Genomic DNA, 15,620 nt, shown 5'->3' with positions numbered 1-15,620 from the left:
TTTATTAGCTAACGCCGGTTTCAATGCCATCCCCGTGTATATATCAGTACATCGAAAGAATTTGAGGGAAAATAAAGTGTGATATCAGAGGGAAGAGATGAAGGTCGCAGATGAGAAGAAAGAGGAAAAATAAAAAAAAAGTAAAGCCTGATGCCTCTTTAGTGGGCATAGGGACCATAACGCCATCGCTTTCCATTCTCTTCGACCCACCAGCGGGCCATAAATGCAGCTTCTTCGACCCATTTCGCGGCGTCGACGCCGTGTGTGTTCTCAACGCTGTACATGAAATTCACAAAGTCGAACCCGAGCAGGGTTCGTGCCCCCGTAGGATCCTTCATTAGATTCGTAAACTGCCACTCGACATTGTCGATGATGGGCACGACGAGGTGCCAGTCAGGCTGACGAGCGTCGCGGATGCTCAGCATGGCGCGACCCGGATTGACGACGGTAAATTGCCAGTTGCCCTGGCCGGTTTCGTTGTTGGAAGTATGGACTGGCCGAATGAGCGATTGGCCTTCATAGTTTTGGACCAGGTCCGAAGCGGCACGCGTCTGCGACTTGGAGAGCGAACCGGTTTCGCGAAGCAGATCGAGGATGGTGGGGAGAATCTGCGACGAGATGATTGCGTCGTCGACTTCGATTGCCGGCAACTTTGGGTGCGAAAAGACCAGAGGCACGCGAAGAGTGCCAATGTTGGGATTGTAATAGGGCGCCAGGATGTTATTCTCAGGCATCGACACTCCGTGATCGCCAACAAACACTACAAGAGTCTCGTCGGCAACGCCCTCCTCGTCCAGGATCTTCATGATCTTGCCCAACCATCGGTCATCGTAGCCAATGGCATTGATATAGTGGGAAATATCGTCCAAGCCACTACCTAGGGGTGTGTATGGCTCATCGGCCGGGATCGCAAACGGATGATGGCTGGTGCTAGTTAGGTGAGTGACAAAGGCCCGCTCGTTCTTCTTCTTGGCCTGGACGAAGGCGTCGCGAATGTAGTCCTCGACGGCGATATCGGCCATGCCGAAGTAGTTAATGTCTGGCAGGTCGACGGGACCAAACTTTGCAAAACGACTCTTGAGGTATTCTTTGGAGACGAGGTTGTCGGGGGATATGCCCATGGAGGACAGAAGAGGCACATATCTATCGTAGTTTTTGGTGACAGACTGCATAAAGGTAGAGTGCCATTTGAATGACGTAAAATCCTTGGCGCCCTCTTTGTCGGCATCGGCATCGTCATTGTCCAGCTTGTTGAGGGCGTCGAAAACCTGGGGCAAGCATGGCTGATAAAAGTGGTGGAGGTACTCCAGGTTGAAATCTGCCATGAGCGGCGTAAGACCGCACATTGTGCCGACGATGCTCTTGATGGTATAGGTAGCAGTGGTGAGGGCGTTACTGAAGCTGATGCCACCCCGCTTCTTCTTGCTTTTGTGTTCGAATCCGTCGTTATAGTCGCCCGTGATATAATTGGCGTTGGAGGTGAGGCCAGCGAGCATGGCTTGAGCTTCTTCGGGTAAGGTCCCGTTGCTGTATGAATTGGACAGGCGATTCCAGATAAGGCCATCCTTCTTCAACGGAAAGACATCCTTTCGCGTGCTTTCGAGGAGAATGAGCATGACATGGCGGATCGGCACGTCGGCGAGCTTATCCTCCAGCGCTGGAAGAAGCGAGTCCTGCAGGTTGGAGATCTTGAGAGGATCCGCAGCAGCATTGTAATGCTTGTGGTTCTTGTACCAGTCTCCAAATCCAGGAATGTGCCTCCGTGGAAGCCAGGGGAAAGACACGGGATCGGTCAAGGCAGTGCGATTGTCCCAGGAGCGCCCGATGCCGGTATTGTAAACGGGCTCGAGATGGTCTAGACTGGGAGACGAAAAGGAGAAATCGACAAAGGGAAGAAGCGCTGGAGTCCAGGATAAGAAGTTCAAGGCACTCTCGTTTGGCCGAATGAGAATCAGCACAACATGGGTAAGAAGTGCGCAGCCGATGAAGACGTAGAGCAGCCGCCTCAGAATGGTGACTGACGTCTTGCTTTTCATGTTGCAGAAATCCTCGTCGTCCTCCAGATCATCAAATGTGTTGGCAAGTTCGACGTCGAGCTGAGGAACCTGGGAGTAAGTGGCTGCCGAGGATGAAGAACGGCGCAGAGCAAAAGAAATAGGCCACTTGAGGATGTCGGTGGCTATGCCCGCGGCGACGTAGCAAATGTCTTGCATGATGCAGGCGACGAACAGCACGGTGAAAAGCACCAGGACCAGCGACGCAAGACCGGAGAGGAACATTGCGAAGGAGGAGGCGTCGCCCGCCAGGCCAATGTTGCGCCAATGGATCTCAGAGCCGCACACAGCGAAGAAGGTGACTGTCACAACCCCTACGGTGATGAGATATGTGAGGATTATGGATGCCATAGTCATCGTCGCAGTGCGCAACCAGCCAGTGCCCTCCGTCAACCAAGGGTCAAGCAGCAGCCGGACGAGGACCAACAGCGTAACGTCCTGCGCAAAGAAAGAATACCCCCATCGCACCAGGTGGACGAGGGGTAATGAAGATAGATGTGTATAGATGTGGACGCCCTTGGCGCTGTATATGGAGACTGTCGCGACGGCAAAGGCGAAGCGGCGGTTGGCAAAGCGGGAGACGACATTGGCGACATATCGTCGACGGGTCAGGCGTGAGGCAACGGCGTGTGCAAAGCTGCGCGTCACGCCGAGGTGGTGTGAGGGAGAGGGCGAAGCATCGAGCCGACTGCCAGCGGGCGGCTCCATGGCGGGATCGAGACGGGTATTCGAGGTTGAATTCGTCGCCGTCGACCGCAGATGACGAAGGGTAAAGGACGAGATGGTCCAGGAAGGCGAGTGCGACGCGATTCGAGTCGAATTCAAATGGTGATACCGAGAATAAAACCAAGCAGTCCAAGCACAATTGTTGGTTAGACGTAGTAGGTCGCACCGCAGCTGGCCTTGGCGGACAGTTGCTGGCGTTTGAAGAAGCGACGCAGACGAGGCTGTTCGCAAGCTCTCATTAGGATTAGGGCAGGGAGCCGAGGAGAGGGAGGCGGGGGAGAATGGCAAAACGAAGCGTCGGCGAGTAGACTGCAGACGAGACGAGAGGACAAGCAAAGGATCAGAGAGAGACGCTTGAGAGACGGTCGAGAGAAGAGAGAGAGAAGGGGACACGCCGGAAGGAAGGGTTCTGACGATGCTCCGTTCCTGGTCGATAGGCGAGATTGGAAGCGGCTAGTCGGCGAAGGAACGAGGTCGAGCAAGGTCGAGATCGAAAAGGAAGCCAAAGCCAAAGCCCAAAGGAGTGCAGGGTAGGCGGCTACTAATGCGGACGAAGGAGAGTTGAAAAGCAGCCCAGGCAAAGGGGAAAAGGAGAGTCGAGAACGATGGAGGAACACAGTTGGTTGGATCGTCGCCAGGCTCAGTTGGTTGAACTGCTCGTGCTCCAGAGTTGAGCAGCCAGCCCCAGGAGATCAACAAAGGTACATGTACCTGGGTCCAGGCACTAGGGGGGGCGGCTGCCGCCTCTGTCGCACGATTGGGGGCGAATCAGAACTCCGTGTGGCGCTGACACTGTGGGGAGGGTTGCCGCTAGGGGTGATCCTTGCGCTATAAAAGGGCGCCCAAGGCACCCAGGCTGCTGCACCCTGTGGTTTGCTGCAAGTACCAGTACCCGGCGAGGATGCTGCAGCTGTGCTGTGGGCGCTGTAACTGCACTGCGACATTTGGCGTCAAAGTCCCTTGGTCCCCCCACCGCCCCCAGCCCAGCGCTGGACCAAGACTCAGCCCTCCACTTCCATGTTTCGCTAGCTTCGAGAAGACGAACTGGGTCGATGGGGGCCGAGGCTTGCGAGGGCATCAGGAGGCGGCGCAACGGTGGATTAGAGTGGCTTAATTGGGCCAGGCAAGACAGCCGGTCGCGTGCTTGCCCTGCGTTCTGGCGCCGTGGCTGTCGGCGGGCGAGGATGAATATCTGTGGGATCTATTGTGGTCAATGGGGACTGGACACTGGGGTTTCAAGTTTCATCTCCCCGTACCCAGAAAGCATCGTCCAGACAGGCCTGCATGCCCAGGTAGTATTCATGGTGCTTTCATGTTGCGATCAGCACTGCAGCATGTACAGTATGAGATATCTGTTCTTTAACGGGGTCGTGTCGAGAGGTCCAGTGTCTCTGGTCTCCGTCCGTTCGCCGCAGCACCAAGCTTATGACTACATGTACCTGCAATATAATGACGAACAGTTGCAGGATTATCACTGATTTACCTTCAAGGTATATATTTAGACTTCTTCTACAGCGCAGCAAGGAAGCATGCACTAGTAATCGTTATAGTAATTCTTGGGGTTCGAATCCCCTCTTCATTGTCCATTCGAGCATCTATCCCCATTACGAAGAAGATCCTATATGGTCTTGGACATATGCCTCTACGAGTAGCCCTCAGTTTCCAGCACAGCGATACCGCAAGCCACAACCTTTGCATACAGCCTGAACGAGAGAGGACAGCCAACTTGTCGTTCTATGTCCCCTGCAATGTAGTAGTGGTAACTCCGTTATTGGATCTTCGTCTCATATTACCATTACCATTCAGGCAACTAATCACATATTAGTTGTGCGTGAAGCCATCTCCATCTGGTCCGTCTACCCCGGCTCGCATAGCGTCCACGGGTACAAGTGCCGCCGTTCAATGGCACCCGACCCGGCTCTGTAGCTCGTATCCCGCCATAACAATAGCGGTGTCGGGCCTTTAAGCCGGAGAAACAGCTTCTAAAAGGGGCTGACTGTACAGAATACATGGAACTCAGCTCTTATTACTCGTACAAATGGGCTCCATCCAACGTCTGCGACTCAGTCTCGAACAGGCATCTGCACTTCGAGCTCTGCATTTATTATCTGTATGAATCGCCGCTCGTCCAACGCCGAAAAAATAGGGGTCTTGAAAAGCTGCTTCGCCGATGGAAAGACAGTCGGCCATCTGGTGGTATTCTCGTACCAGACGTGTCCCCGTGCCTTTCTGCCTCCCGCCTCTCGAGACCACTCATTGACCAGGTGTCATTTTAGCGCCCGTCTTGGCTCTGAGGTCCCTTGGCAGGAGCTGACTTGAGACTTCTCATTAAGCTTGAGATTGAGTTGGTGGCCAAGCCCGATATTTTTGGAACGATGCGCCTCGCCGTTGTATCCTATCTTTTCTCACCCCAAGGATTGTCGCATGGTGGCTTCGAAAGAAAGCCTTGCGTTGACACAGTCACAGTTAAGAGTCGCGTTCCTGTGAATGCTTCTACCTAAGGTACTGTTCCTCCTCCTCGATCGTCACGCCCGTTCCTTGCTAAGTCCAGTTTTGTGCTGACTCGAGCTCAATCTCCGGCCCATCAAATTACTCCCTCCAAGTTCTCATACGAACCAGACACCAGTCCCATCTTTTCAGGCGTTTTCCCGTCAGCATGTCCCCACGTATTCCGTCATCGCAATGGTTCGCATCCTGCTCGAAGCGATGATCCCCCCAGCGACCCCAGCGTTCTCAGCGCGCCGAGTTCAAGCCGCACCAAAAGTTCAACTCCAACGCGTCACGTAACAAGTGCGGGAATTATTTGGTACTTTGCACAGTGGTGGCAGATCCTAAGAATGCCAGTTGACACATTGGAGGCAAAGCTGAGCGCGAAGCAATTGCTTTTTGTGATTTTTGCTAGTTTCACGCGGCTCAGCCTCACCTCCAGACACAGACACACACCACACATACACTAGTAAAAGTACTGGCGACGGCTACTGTAGGCGATATAACTGCGCCTCGGCTAAGTTCGAACATAACGAAGCCGTCATGTGGCAGCGAAGGCAAACACTGCCTCCACAAGAATAGCTATGGGACAATACGTCAAGTAGCTGAGCTTGCCCTGCCGCAAGCTGCCCTATGATACGTGTGAATATACTTCGACAATTTCTATTCTCTTAGGTATAGGAATTGATCAAGAAATCGACTGAAGGCTGAACATGTAGTGAGGCACAGCCGGTTCTTGCCACCTTCGGCTGGGACGCAATTCACTTGTTTCGTGTACGCATGGCCTCATGCCCTATGACCGGCCAACCTTATGCGGGGATTTGGCAATTATTGATTTCGTCCTTCGGTTAGTCATTTGAACGGTATGAACATGCATCCGTCTGGCGGATTCACTAGTTGAGATGTACGGTTTCCGAATCAGAGTAGACGGATCGGGCAAGTGAACCTAATATGTAAGGTCAGGAGGAAAGATGAAGAGATGAACTCTTCGTTATAAAGAGGATTGACAAATGGATTCTTTCTGCCAACTTGCCCCGATCACACCTTCTTGCGGATGCAATAAGTTGTACAAATCGCTGTCACACCACCTGCAGGTGGAAATATTGGCTTGCATGTGGCGGCATCCTACGAAGTTAATGAGGCTTTCCTGCTTGAGACTCTTGCAGATCTCGTGGTCAGAGGACAAGGAGACAGTTACGAGAAATTTCTCATTGTGCTTGTAGGGTAGCCATACGACCATACTAACTTGGGGTCAAATGGGGTTTCTCGACAGCATTTGGCGCGTTGAAAACAGCGTCGGTACCAAAAAGTTTGTCAGAAGCCTGTCGCTATAAAAGCTACCTAATAATTGCGCATGCGATCAGGCCAATCAACTGGATCATATCTTATCGCAAGATGCTGCCTCTGTACCACGATCTCATCTGTGGGCGAGGCTGAGCAGCTCAACTAACACATGTACTTGCAATGCTACATGTACTCCGCATCCCGCTATCGACTTCTAGGCATCCATGCTCAGCTACAGCTCTAGATGAGGGATGAGTGCTCTCATCTCTTTTCCTGGCCATTTCTTTACGATATCCGTGATCTCTTGAGGTCTAGATACCGCTGTGCTCAGAGTGCAACCAATATGAGTTACAAGTACAGACCACTATCTGCCACTTCTTGTGGTACGTTCCCTATCCGGTTGCTGCATCTCATACCTACCCATGATTTGCAAGACAGCGCATTCTTGATCTGCCGTCTAGTGGAAACGGAGATTCCCGATGCCAAGGTTGAAGAAGGCGGGCCTCGGGAGTCGAATTCCAGGAGCCCCAAGTACCAGGCTCTCTCGTATACTTGGGGATTACCGGTGTTCTCACGCTCATTACACGTTGTAGACGATGACAAAATGGACGATAGCTATGCATATCCTGATTTTAGACCCTCTAGTAGCGTTATTGGCATCACTGAAAATCTTTATGCTGCACTATGCAGTCTCAGAAAGCCGGACGAGACACTTGTTTTGTGGGTTGACGCTGTTTGTATCGACCAGCAGAACATCACGGAACGTAACAACCAGGTTGCTCACTTTCCAAAGACCTATGCCGGAGCCGAAAACGTACTTGTCTGGCTGGGGCCCGACAACACCTTGAGCCACGGAAGGCTGTGCCTCAATTTCTTCACTGACCTGGCTGCTCTGATCCACGATGATCCGAAAAGTGAGAGCGACAATGATCATCAATCCTGGAGGAAAATGTTCAAGATAAACCAGGCAGTATCTTCCTTTCTAGGAAGTGATGGCTCGCGACCTCGGCCTATTGCTTCTTTGCTTGAGAGGTCTTGGTTCAAGCGAAGATGGATCATCCAAGAGGTGGTATTGGCCAAGAACGTATGGGTGCATTATGGGAAGACGAGCATACACTGGGATGTCTTCGAGTTGGCCTTGGCTGAACTATTCGAGAACGATAAAGGTGGCTTCAGCGACAAACAGCGCACTATTCTGGGGACAATGTCGCGGATTCGGAACGTGGAGGCGAGAGTAAAGAGACAGGCACCGCTCGACACTCTTGTCGAATTCGACAGCTTCGAATGCTCTAATCCTCGAGACCGATTGTATGCCTTGTATGGTGTGATGCAGCATTGGTTCCCAGACTCAGCAGGCATGCAGCTCCTGGTCGACAACATTAATTATGGCCTTCCTCTTCGCGATGTCTTCACAGACTTTGCTATTCTCATGATGGGGATGAAGGATGACTTCTCCCGTGATACTAACTACAACTCCACAACCCACGTACTGCAGCTTGCTTCAGCTATGCGACCTGAGCGACGCAAGGTCGCTGTTAGCCGAGACATTCCATCGTGGGCACCAGATTGGACGGGTACAATGCGCAACAAGCCTCTATACCACTCCCCAAAGAATAAGGACGCTTCATCGGGTATACCCAAGTGTTCCTTCAAGACAATGACACTCGAAGACAACAAGCGTGCCCTCGTCACCGTTGGTCTTCTTCACGATGCTATCACTGCGGTCATTCCGCTTGACATCCAAGCGCTGTTAGGAGCTGTTCACCAGGCTAAATATGCGCTGAACAGCTTTCTGTGCTCAATAGCAACGAGCTTCGATGAGACGGATTTCTTCTCTTCCAACCCAGCCGACATCTATGCGCCTACCGGACAGCACATCATCAGCGCCATCGCTGTGACATTGGTTGCGAACTGGGAACATACTCCTCCAAACACTTATTTCGCTCAAGACGCGCGGTTTCCTCATCAGTTCTTGGAGCAGCTGCGTTCTTCGAGGCATCATCTTCCCGAAATACTGCACAAATGGCCGGCATATGTTGAGTTGATTACCATCACTATGCGCGGGCGCAGCCTCATGCTTACAGAGTCGGGATACATTGGTATATGCGATGCTAATGTTCGAACGGGTGACTTCGTGGGCATTATGAGTGATACACGCGTTCCATTTATTTTGAGGCGAACGAACCATGCTTCAGCGTCTGTGACGAAGAAAACCTGTCCTCTACCAATTGGAAATGTACCCCAAGACGGCCATTTTGAAATACTTGGAGATGCGTACGTTCACGCATTAATGAATGGGGAGGCAGCAGAGCTTCTGGGAGAGGAGCTGGAGAACTCGCTTCGGACGCTGTGTATAGTATGAATCTCCATGAAAATAAAATTCACTACAAACAACTCTCATTAACTTGTGAGGCCATCTCTCAATGCTAATAGTGCCACTCCTCACCACGTATATCCTCTCTGAGCTTGTAATGGCTCTCCGCAACCTCCAGAGCATCCAAATCTACATCACTAATAACACACCCTTCTTTCTCAGCTCCCAACCTTCCGAGAGAGCCAAGCACCGGCATCGCAATCTGGCTAAGGCCCCAGGCATTGCAGAACGCGATTGCACAAGTGTTCTCGTACGCCCTAGCAACAGTAACGCTATCCAATAACACCGCCTCCGAGTCCGGATTCAATGATGTAAGTCGCGGATTAACCTCTTTGATGTGCCAGTACGCGGGAATAATGACAAGTTTGGCGCCGTCTGCCATCAACTGCCGGGAAGCCTCGGGGAATGCCAGATCCCAGCAGATGAGCAGGCCAACTCGTACGACATGGTTGCTCCCGGGAAGAGGAACGTTGAAAGCCTTGTGAGGCGATTTCTTATCCGCAGTAAGGACACCGCGCTCGACGTGCCAAAGATTCTTTTTTTGATATGTCCCTAGTATCTCCCCAGTAGCCGCAGCGATGAAGTAGGCTTTATTGTGTAGTTCGATGGCCGGGTCGCCCGCCTTGATGTCCCGTTCTGGGAGAGATGTAGTAATGGGATCCGAAGGTTGGATAGTGACAGGTTCAACAATCGTTCCTGGGACGATGTGAATGTTCAATTCTCTCGCTAGCTCCTTATATCGAGGCAAATACTTCGCGGAGGCTGCACAAGCCTCGGCAAACGTAGGGTCCTCTGGAACCCAGGATGTCAGGTGGTATTCCGGCAACACAACGAGATGGCATCCTTGGGCAGCAGCAGATCGGATCTCTGAGGCTGCGCGGTCAAAGTTTTCCGGCACACAGAGAGGCTGTTGTGCTCAGATTGTCAGCCAAGAGATGATGAGAGAATGAGAAAATGTTGAGATGAGTAGCGGACCTTGGCCTGGAACTGAGCCAGCGCGACTTTCAGTGTCGGAGTCATGTTGACCAATTCTCACGAACAAATCTAGTGACTTGTACAGACCGATTGGAACATCAGGAAGGGATGTAATACTTTATTCTTCATTAAATATCTACAATATGGAATACAATATCGATGACCAGGTGGTGTCTCCGCCACAATTATGCCTGAGCTGCGCCTCGCTGGATTGCGGGTCTGTATGCGGCATCAAATACTGGCATGCTCGCTTTCGACGAGTCGAGATTGAGAAAGATGTGACAGCAACCTGTCAAGGCGAATCATTTGGGCTCACGACAAGGCTTGTTGCGTATCTGTATTCTCGTTCAAGGCCCCTACATATGCGTGTATGGTGGTAAAGCCGATATTCGCCAATGAGCACTGCTCTGCGCACAATAAATGAAAGAGAAAATGTAATGTGTCGAGTGACTTGGCGTATAACTCTTTCGATACTTGAGACTAGCTAGATTTATGGACTATATTGCATGTAGCTAGCTACCTATTTGACGATATGTATGGAAAGCCTTCATGAAAGCCTTGCATATCCTCGTCTAGGCAGCCATGCCAATTCAAAGCATGACGCTGATGAACCATTCGCTGTTGATACACTTTTATTCCCATGCTATGAGATTTTTTATTTGTGTTGACGAAGCATGGCATACCAGGCGCCAGAATCCGGACCAAAGTAAGGCTGCAATTTGTTGATTTCTTCCGCAAATGCTTCCGTTCGAGTTCCATCCTCATGCAGCTGATGGTTTATTAGCACCTGTATACGGATACGGCCAACATCTTGCCCTAAACCTACCTCAATGCTTTCCCACCCAAGGTAGTAGACCGCAAGCCTTCTCTGAGACTTGGGCACTGTTTCGTCTGTTGGAGTACTGTAAGGGACACCCGCTGTCTCATTTGTGTTGGTTGCGTACGCCCAGTAACCACCCGTGAAACCTTGGATCTGGTATGTATCAGAGTAGGTCTTATGCATAGATGCTTGGAGGGCCTGATCTTCCAATGGGGCATCGTCTCTCAATCGGATGCACGCCTACCGTGAATATGGTCAGCGGACATGCGAAGATAATGGGACGGGAACAGGAAGAGAATGCGTATCTGTTGCATACAAACTCGCAGACTGGAGCCTCGAGAGCATTAATTAGATGTTCAATTTGAGCATCAGTAAACTCCAAGACCAAAGTTGTCGCATCGGTAACACCAGCCTCAGCCAGTCCCTTGGACACAACCCTTCGGTTTATCAGCTCGTCAGGCCACTCTTATTTTCCCAATCATCAGCAACGTAACTTCACAAATATACGACTTGTCGTGAATCAATACTCACGGATTACCCAGCATATCTCGTGGCGCTTTCGGGGCAGGTTCGCTACTTTCGTTGGCGTGGTATAGCCATAGTATTGTGTTGTTGCGCCTGCAGAAGCAATCTGTTGGCGCAGCTTCAGGAATGATGCTGACGAGATGGTGATTCGGGGCGGGAAAGTAAAGCGTAGTATTTGAGACAACATGATGAATGCTTTCACGAAGATGCGCACGCCTGCGGCTCACAGCTCTATAGTAGTGACACAACAAGACCAATCGCTATTTCTCAGCGTGAATGGGCTACCGCAACCTAGCCATTCGGCACCTCATTAATAAATACCAACTCTCTGGCAAGGTATGTATCTAGTAAGCAAGCTGTTAACGAGGCTCCGCTATGCGGAGTTCCGCGTCTACCCTGTTTATGCGAAAAGCGTGAAGATTTGTGAGGGACGCGCTGCAATATTTAACGTCCCATCACGTCCCTGAGAAAGGCTAACTATGTACTGGGCTGAACGGTCTCCAGGATCATGAAGTAAGCCTAACTCGAGAAGAGCGCATTTGCCGAGCAGAGAACTTTCCGACCAATATCTAGCCTTGTTCTCGCCCAAGAGAGGAAAGTCGCGGCAAGATTGAAAGTCCCTTCCACTATATTCTTCGAAGAGAGCTGTGCGAAACGTCGTTACATGAGCCTTCGTATTAAACCCTCTACGACGAGGCTCATATGAACGTGTTTGTTAATATATCACAAGCTAGGCTACTCGCTTCGACATTTGTCTACAACAATAGTTGAGCGCACTATACATACCACAAGGCACGAAGAACCATCCATCGACTCAAGGCTTCTCGTGGGAACCAGCTCCATAAGATATCTGGCGATACGAAGCTCGGAATGGATGCCGGACACATGTACAATGGTGGGGTCGTTTCGGAGCTCCGACCGGAATGATCTCCGTGGCAGGGCCGATAACTGCCGAGACAAGATTGGTATACGGGATCTCCACAAGATTGGACCTTCCGAAAGATTTAAATGAGGCGTTGGCCATTAATGAATCACTATAAACCTCAGAGTTGCCAGCGCGCTAACATTGGACGAAGAAAGAAAGAGCCGGAGCAACTGGAGCTCCTGGTAGCTGTGTTTTATCGGCGCAGGAGATGACGGGAGTTTACTCGGCGGAAGCAGGTGCGCTCGTTTTGTCTTCAACCAAGCGGACAAATTTCCTGGGTCGATCAACTACTGAACATGTCGACCGCTGAGGTGAGGATAGTCGTTGGGCATCTTAGGAGGCAAAAAAATTCCCAATAATGAGCCGCAATGGGCATTAGAATCACGAATTTGACGAGCCTGTTGATGAAGCGCTCCAAATCGAGGAGTCCGAACTCCACAGATCAGATTACGCTATGCTGGATGCCAAATGCACCATAGGCGTGTTATCTCGTCATCAAGCGGCGATAGAATCCCCGGAATCGGATTTAAGGCCACAGTTCATTCTTCGTATAACTTCAGGAGAAGCCGTCAAAAAATGTAGCATCTCCGCGGAAACAAACAGCTCGAATAGGCAAAAGATTTGAGAAACAGGTTGGAAGCGTTGTTAATTGCATAAATCCAATCGGCAACTAGTTTCTGAGTCATATTGTGAGTCAAATGCTGTTGCCGATTTCCCTTATTGCCCAACCTATGAATACTCTCGCCAGACCCGATTACACGTCCTCATTCGACACATAACACCCATCTCACTCTCAGCTTGGATACACAATCCATTCAGCACTGTCAGACGCTCATCACTTCGAAACAATGTCCACAACGACAGAGACAATGGCTGAGACGGCCTCGTCTCAAGGCCAGTTCTCCCGAGATGACATCGCTTTGACTCAACGGCATGCACCATCGAGAGCAGAAGAAGAATCAGCAAACCAGCCCGAACCTCCCCACACCCAGAGTTCGAATCGGTATGCTTCTTGAGTTCATGTGCTCCGTAGTCAGCTTTGTCTGCAGATCGGTTACGACAACCCCTCTCTCTGCTGTGAAAAGCTGCCCCTAACTCCTTCATTAGACAAACCATCATCATTACCATCGCCTCCTTTACGATCGTCTTCACTTGTTGCGGTATCAATTTCGCCTTTGGTATCTTTCAAGCGGTCTTTGAGACTCTTTCGCAACAGCCAAATACCCCCTTCACCGGAGCGTCGCCTGCATTGATCGATCTCATTGGCACCATGTCCATCTCCCTGATGACCATCGGAGCGCCATTCGTTGTCGCCTGGGCGAAGCGCTTCTCGCCCAAGTTGATCTCGCTCATTGGCTCAACAATATTTTCCGCGGCGATGATTCTGGCAAGCTTTGGTCAGTCTCTGTGGCATTTCGAAGTCACTCAGGGAGTCCTTCTCGGACTGGGAACCTGTATGAGCTACATGGTGGCCGTGACAATTGCTCCGACTTGGTACACCACTCGCCGAGGCCTCGGACTGGGTATCATCACCTCGGGTACCGGCATCGGAGGTCTTGTTTGGGCACCTGCACTCAAGGCAGCCGTAGACTCGATGGGTTACCGTAACGCTCTGCGTCTTGCTGGAGGCCTCGCCTTTGGCCTCAACATCGCAGCTAGTCTAGCTATGAAGTGGGAACCCGAAACAAAGACTCGAATCGACATGGAAAACGGCGCACGAACCAGTCGCCTAGATGGCCTCCTGAAGGTACCCATCATCAACTGGCGAATTGCTCGTACGCGCAAGTTTGCAGCCCAAGCCCTGGGCGCCATCTTCCAATCCGCCGTGTATTATCTTCCGCTCTTCTTCTTTGCCACGTACGCCCGGACCTTGGGGTACAGCGACACCGCGGGCGCCAACTTCATTGCCCTGAGCAACGCTTGCAATGCAATCGGGAAGATAGTCATTGGTTACGCTGCCGACCACATGGGACGGCTCAACGCCTTGGTTGTGACGACTCTCATCAGCGCTATCGCGACCGTCAGCTTCTGGGTACCCTCGACCTTGTCCGGCGATGTTGCTGTTTCACAGGGCCTGTTCATCACCTTCACCATTCTGTACGGCATCTTTGCAAGCGCATACGTCGCTCTGTTCCCTGCAAGCTTAGTTGAGCTCTTTGGAGTCCAGAATTTTGCCTCCGTCAACGGCGTTCTGTACATGGTGAGAGGCATGGCTTCTCTGGTCGGCACTCCAGTTGGCGGTGTCTTGATCCGGAGTCACTCGTCAGGGAACCCTTCGCGGTCTTACGAAGGCATGTCGTTGATGACGAGCGTGCTCCTTTTCGCCGCGTCGTTTGCGGTCATGTGGGTAAGGATGGAGGCTATGGTTGGAGTGGATGGGAAGCTGGTCAAGAAGTGGAAAATGTAGGCGTTGAAAAGATGCTCCTGATGCTGTTCCGGCTGTTCCGGAAGCTCAAGTCGGGTTGCATGTAATCGTTGGACGATTAATTGGAGTGGTCAGACGGTGAAGAATTGACGGACGACGCCGAGGAGTTCCAGAGCAACTATAGAATGATACGATCACATGGAGATTGCCGATGGGGACATAGTATAGAAAATGGAAAACTGGGGTTCGAGATTGTTACGGGTCATTCAGCAGCATCGGCGGGACTTGCACTGGTGACTTAGTCAAACCATGTGATGAGAAGAAGGCCCAATTACTCAGGCTGGCGGGATCTCATTAGCCACACAGAACTTGGCGGACATGTGTAATCACAGCAACACTTCGGCACGCAGTCATGCTTAATGAAATTACTCGTCCCTCGGCGCATACCGAGTACATGTGACCTAGAGATGAGATTGACGCAAGGGTCCATTGTTTTCTTGGGTTATGACTTAACATGGCATGTCTTGTGGCAAACAGGAACAGCAAGCAGTCTACAGCACCAGAGATGACTCAACTGCTAGAAATACTTCGTTTGATATGCAGGTCTGCCCACGAAAAGACGCCCGATAGCGCTGCAGTCCCCAGATTTGAGATTGGACTTGACGGATAGTTCATTAAAGGGTCGAACATCAAGATCGGTAATGCCATAATACGCCCATCTTATGTATAACAATCTCTGCCACTGTGCTTTTCAGCTCGACCGGCAGCTCATGTGGCGTCTGAGCCAGAACCGGCTTGACAGCTTTGGCTTATGAAGTGGCAATTGCACATGCGAGATAGACCAAACACGTCACAAAGACTGGCTAACTGCATGTAAGATATCCAGAACAGCGCCCAGGCTTGTTGTTAGTGGCGGATCCACCGGATGGACGACACGCTCATGCACGGAAGCTGCCGGCAGATGGGAGAACAAGCTCCTGGCACCGGGTTATGAACAAGTGCTTAGGCCAACATCTACACCTCCCTCTCCCTTCTCCTTAACTTGAAAGCTCCCATACAATGATTTGCTTATTGACACCTCCAGA

General features: G+C 51.2%; 5 protein-coding genes across 5 annotated transcripts; 2 read left to right on the top strand and 3 right to left on the bottom strand.

The window, feature by feature from the left end:
* Positions 1-158: 158 nt before the first annotated feature.
* Positions 159-2,762, bottom strand: BBK36DRAFT_68385 (sulfatase; the record flags this gene model as incomplete). Its single annotated transcript, XM_024898510.1, has 1 exon — positions 159-2,762. One exon carries the CDS (start codon positions 2,760-2,762, stop codon positions 159-161), a length of 2,604 nt encoding a protein of 867 aa, XP_024746035.1.
* Positions 2,763-6,894: 4,132 nt separating this feature from the next.
* On the top strand, positions 6,895-8,877 carry BBK36DRAFT_1097415 (hypothetical protein; the record flags this gene model as incomplete). Its single annotated transcript, XM_024889104.1, has 1 exon — positions 6,895-8,877. A coding segment is annotated over one exon (1,983 nt), but the record flags the coding sequence as incomplete, so codon positions are not given.
* A 100-nt stretch (positions 8,878-8,977) lies between these two features.
* Positions 8,978-9,945, bottom strand: BBK36DRAFT_1162961 (carbon-nitrogen hydrolase; the record flags this gene model as incomplete). The annotated part of the gene is made up of 2 exons (XM_024894486.1): positions 8,978-9,832; positions 9,901-9,945. 2 exons carry the CDS (start codon positions 9,943-9,945, stop codon positions 8,978-8,980), a joined length of 900 nt encoding a protein of 299 aa, XP_024746033.1.
* Positions 9,946-10,555: 610 nt separating this feature from the next.
* Positions 10,556-11,432, bottom strand: BBK36DRAFT_1128532 (hypothetical protein; the record flags this gene model as incomplete). Its single annotated transcript, XM_024891625.1, has 4 exons — positions 10,556-10,669; positions 10,727-10,960; positions 11,037-11,185; positions 11,252-11,432. The coding sequence occupies 4 exons, from the start codon at positions 11,430-11,432 to the stop codon at positions 10,556-10,558; spliced, it is 678 nt and encodes a 225-aa protein (XP_024746032.1).
* Positions 11,433-13,164: 1,732 nt separating this feature from the next.
* Positions 13,165-14,938, top strand: BBK36DRAFT_1136526 (MFS general substrate transporter). Its single transcript, XM_024893010.1, has 3 exons — positions 13,165-13,223; positions 13,278-14,817; positions 14,906-14,938. Exon 2 carries the CDS (start codon positions 13,441-13,443, stop codon positions 14,575-14,577), a length of 1,137 nt encoding a protein of 378 aa, XP_024746031.1. The 5' UTR covers positions 13,165-13,223; positions 13,278-13,440; the 3' UTR covers positions 14,578-14,817; positions 14,906-14,938.
* The last annotated feature ends 682 nt before the right edge of the window (positions 14,939-15,620 follow it).

The sequence above is a fragment of the Trichoderma citrinoviride genome (assembly GCF_003025115.1).
Source record: "Trichoderma citrinoviride strain TUCIM 6016 unplaced genomic scaffold BBK36scaffold_16, whole genome shotgun sequence".
NCBI classification, from domain to species: Eukaryota; Fungi; Ascomycota; class Sordariomycetes; order Hypocreales; family Hypocreaceae; genus Trichoderma; species Trichoderma citrinoviride.
The sequence above is the reverse complement of the archived record's forward strand: the minus strand, read 5'-3'. Positions and strand labels throughout refer to the sequence as shown.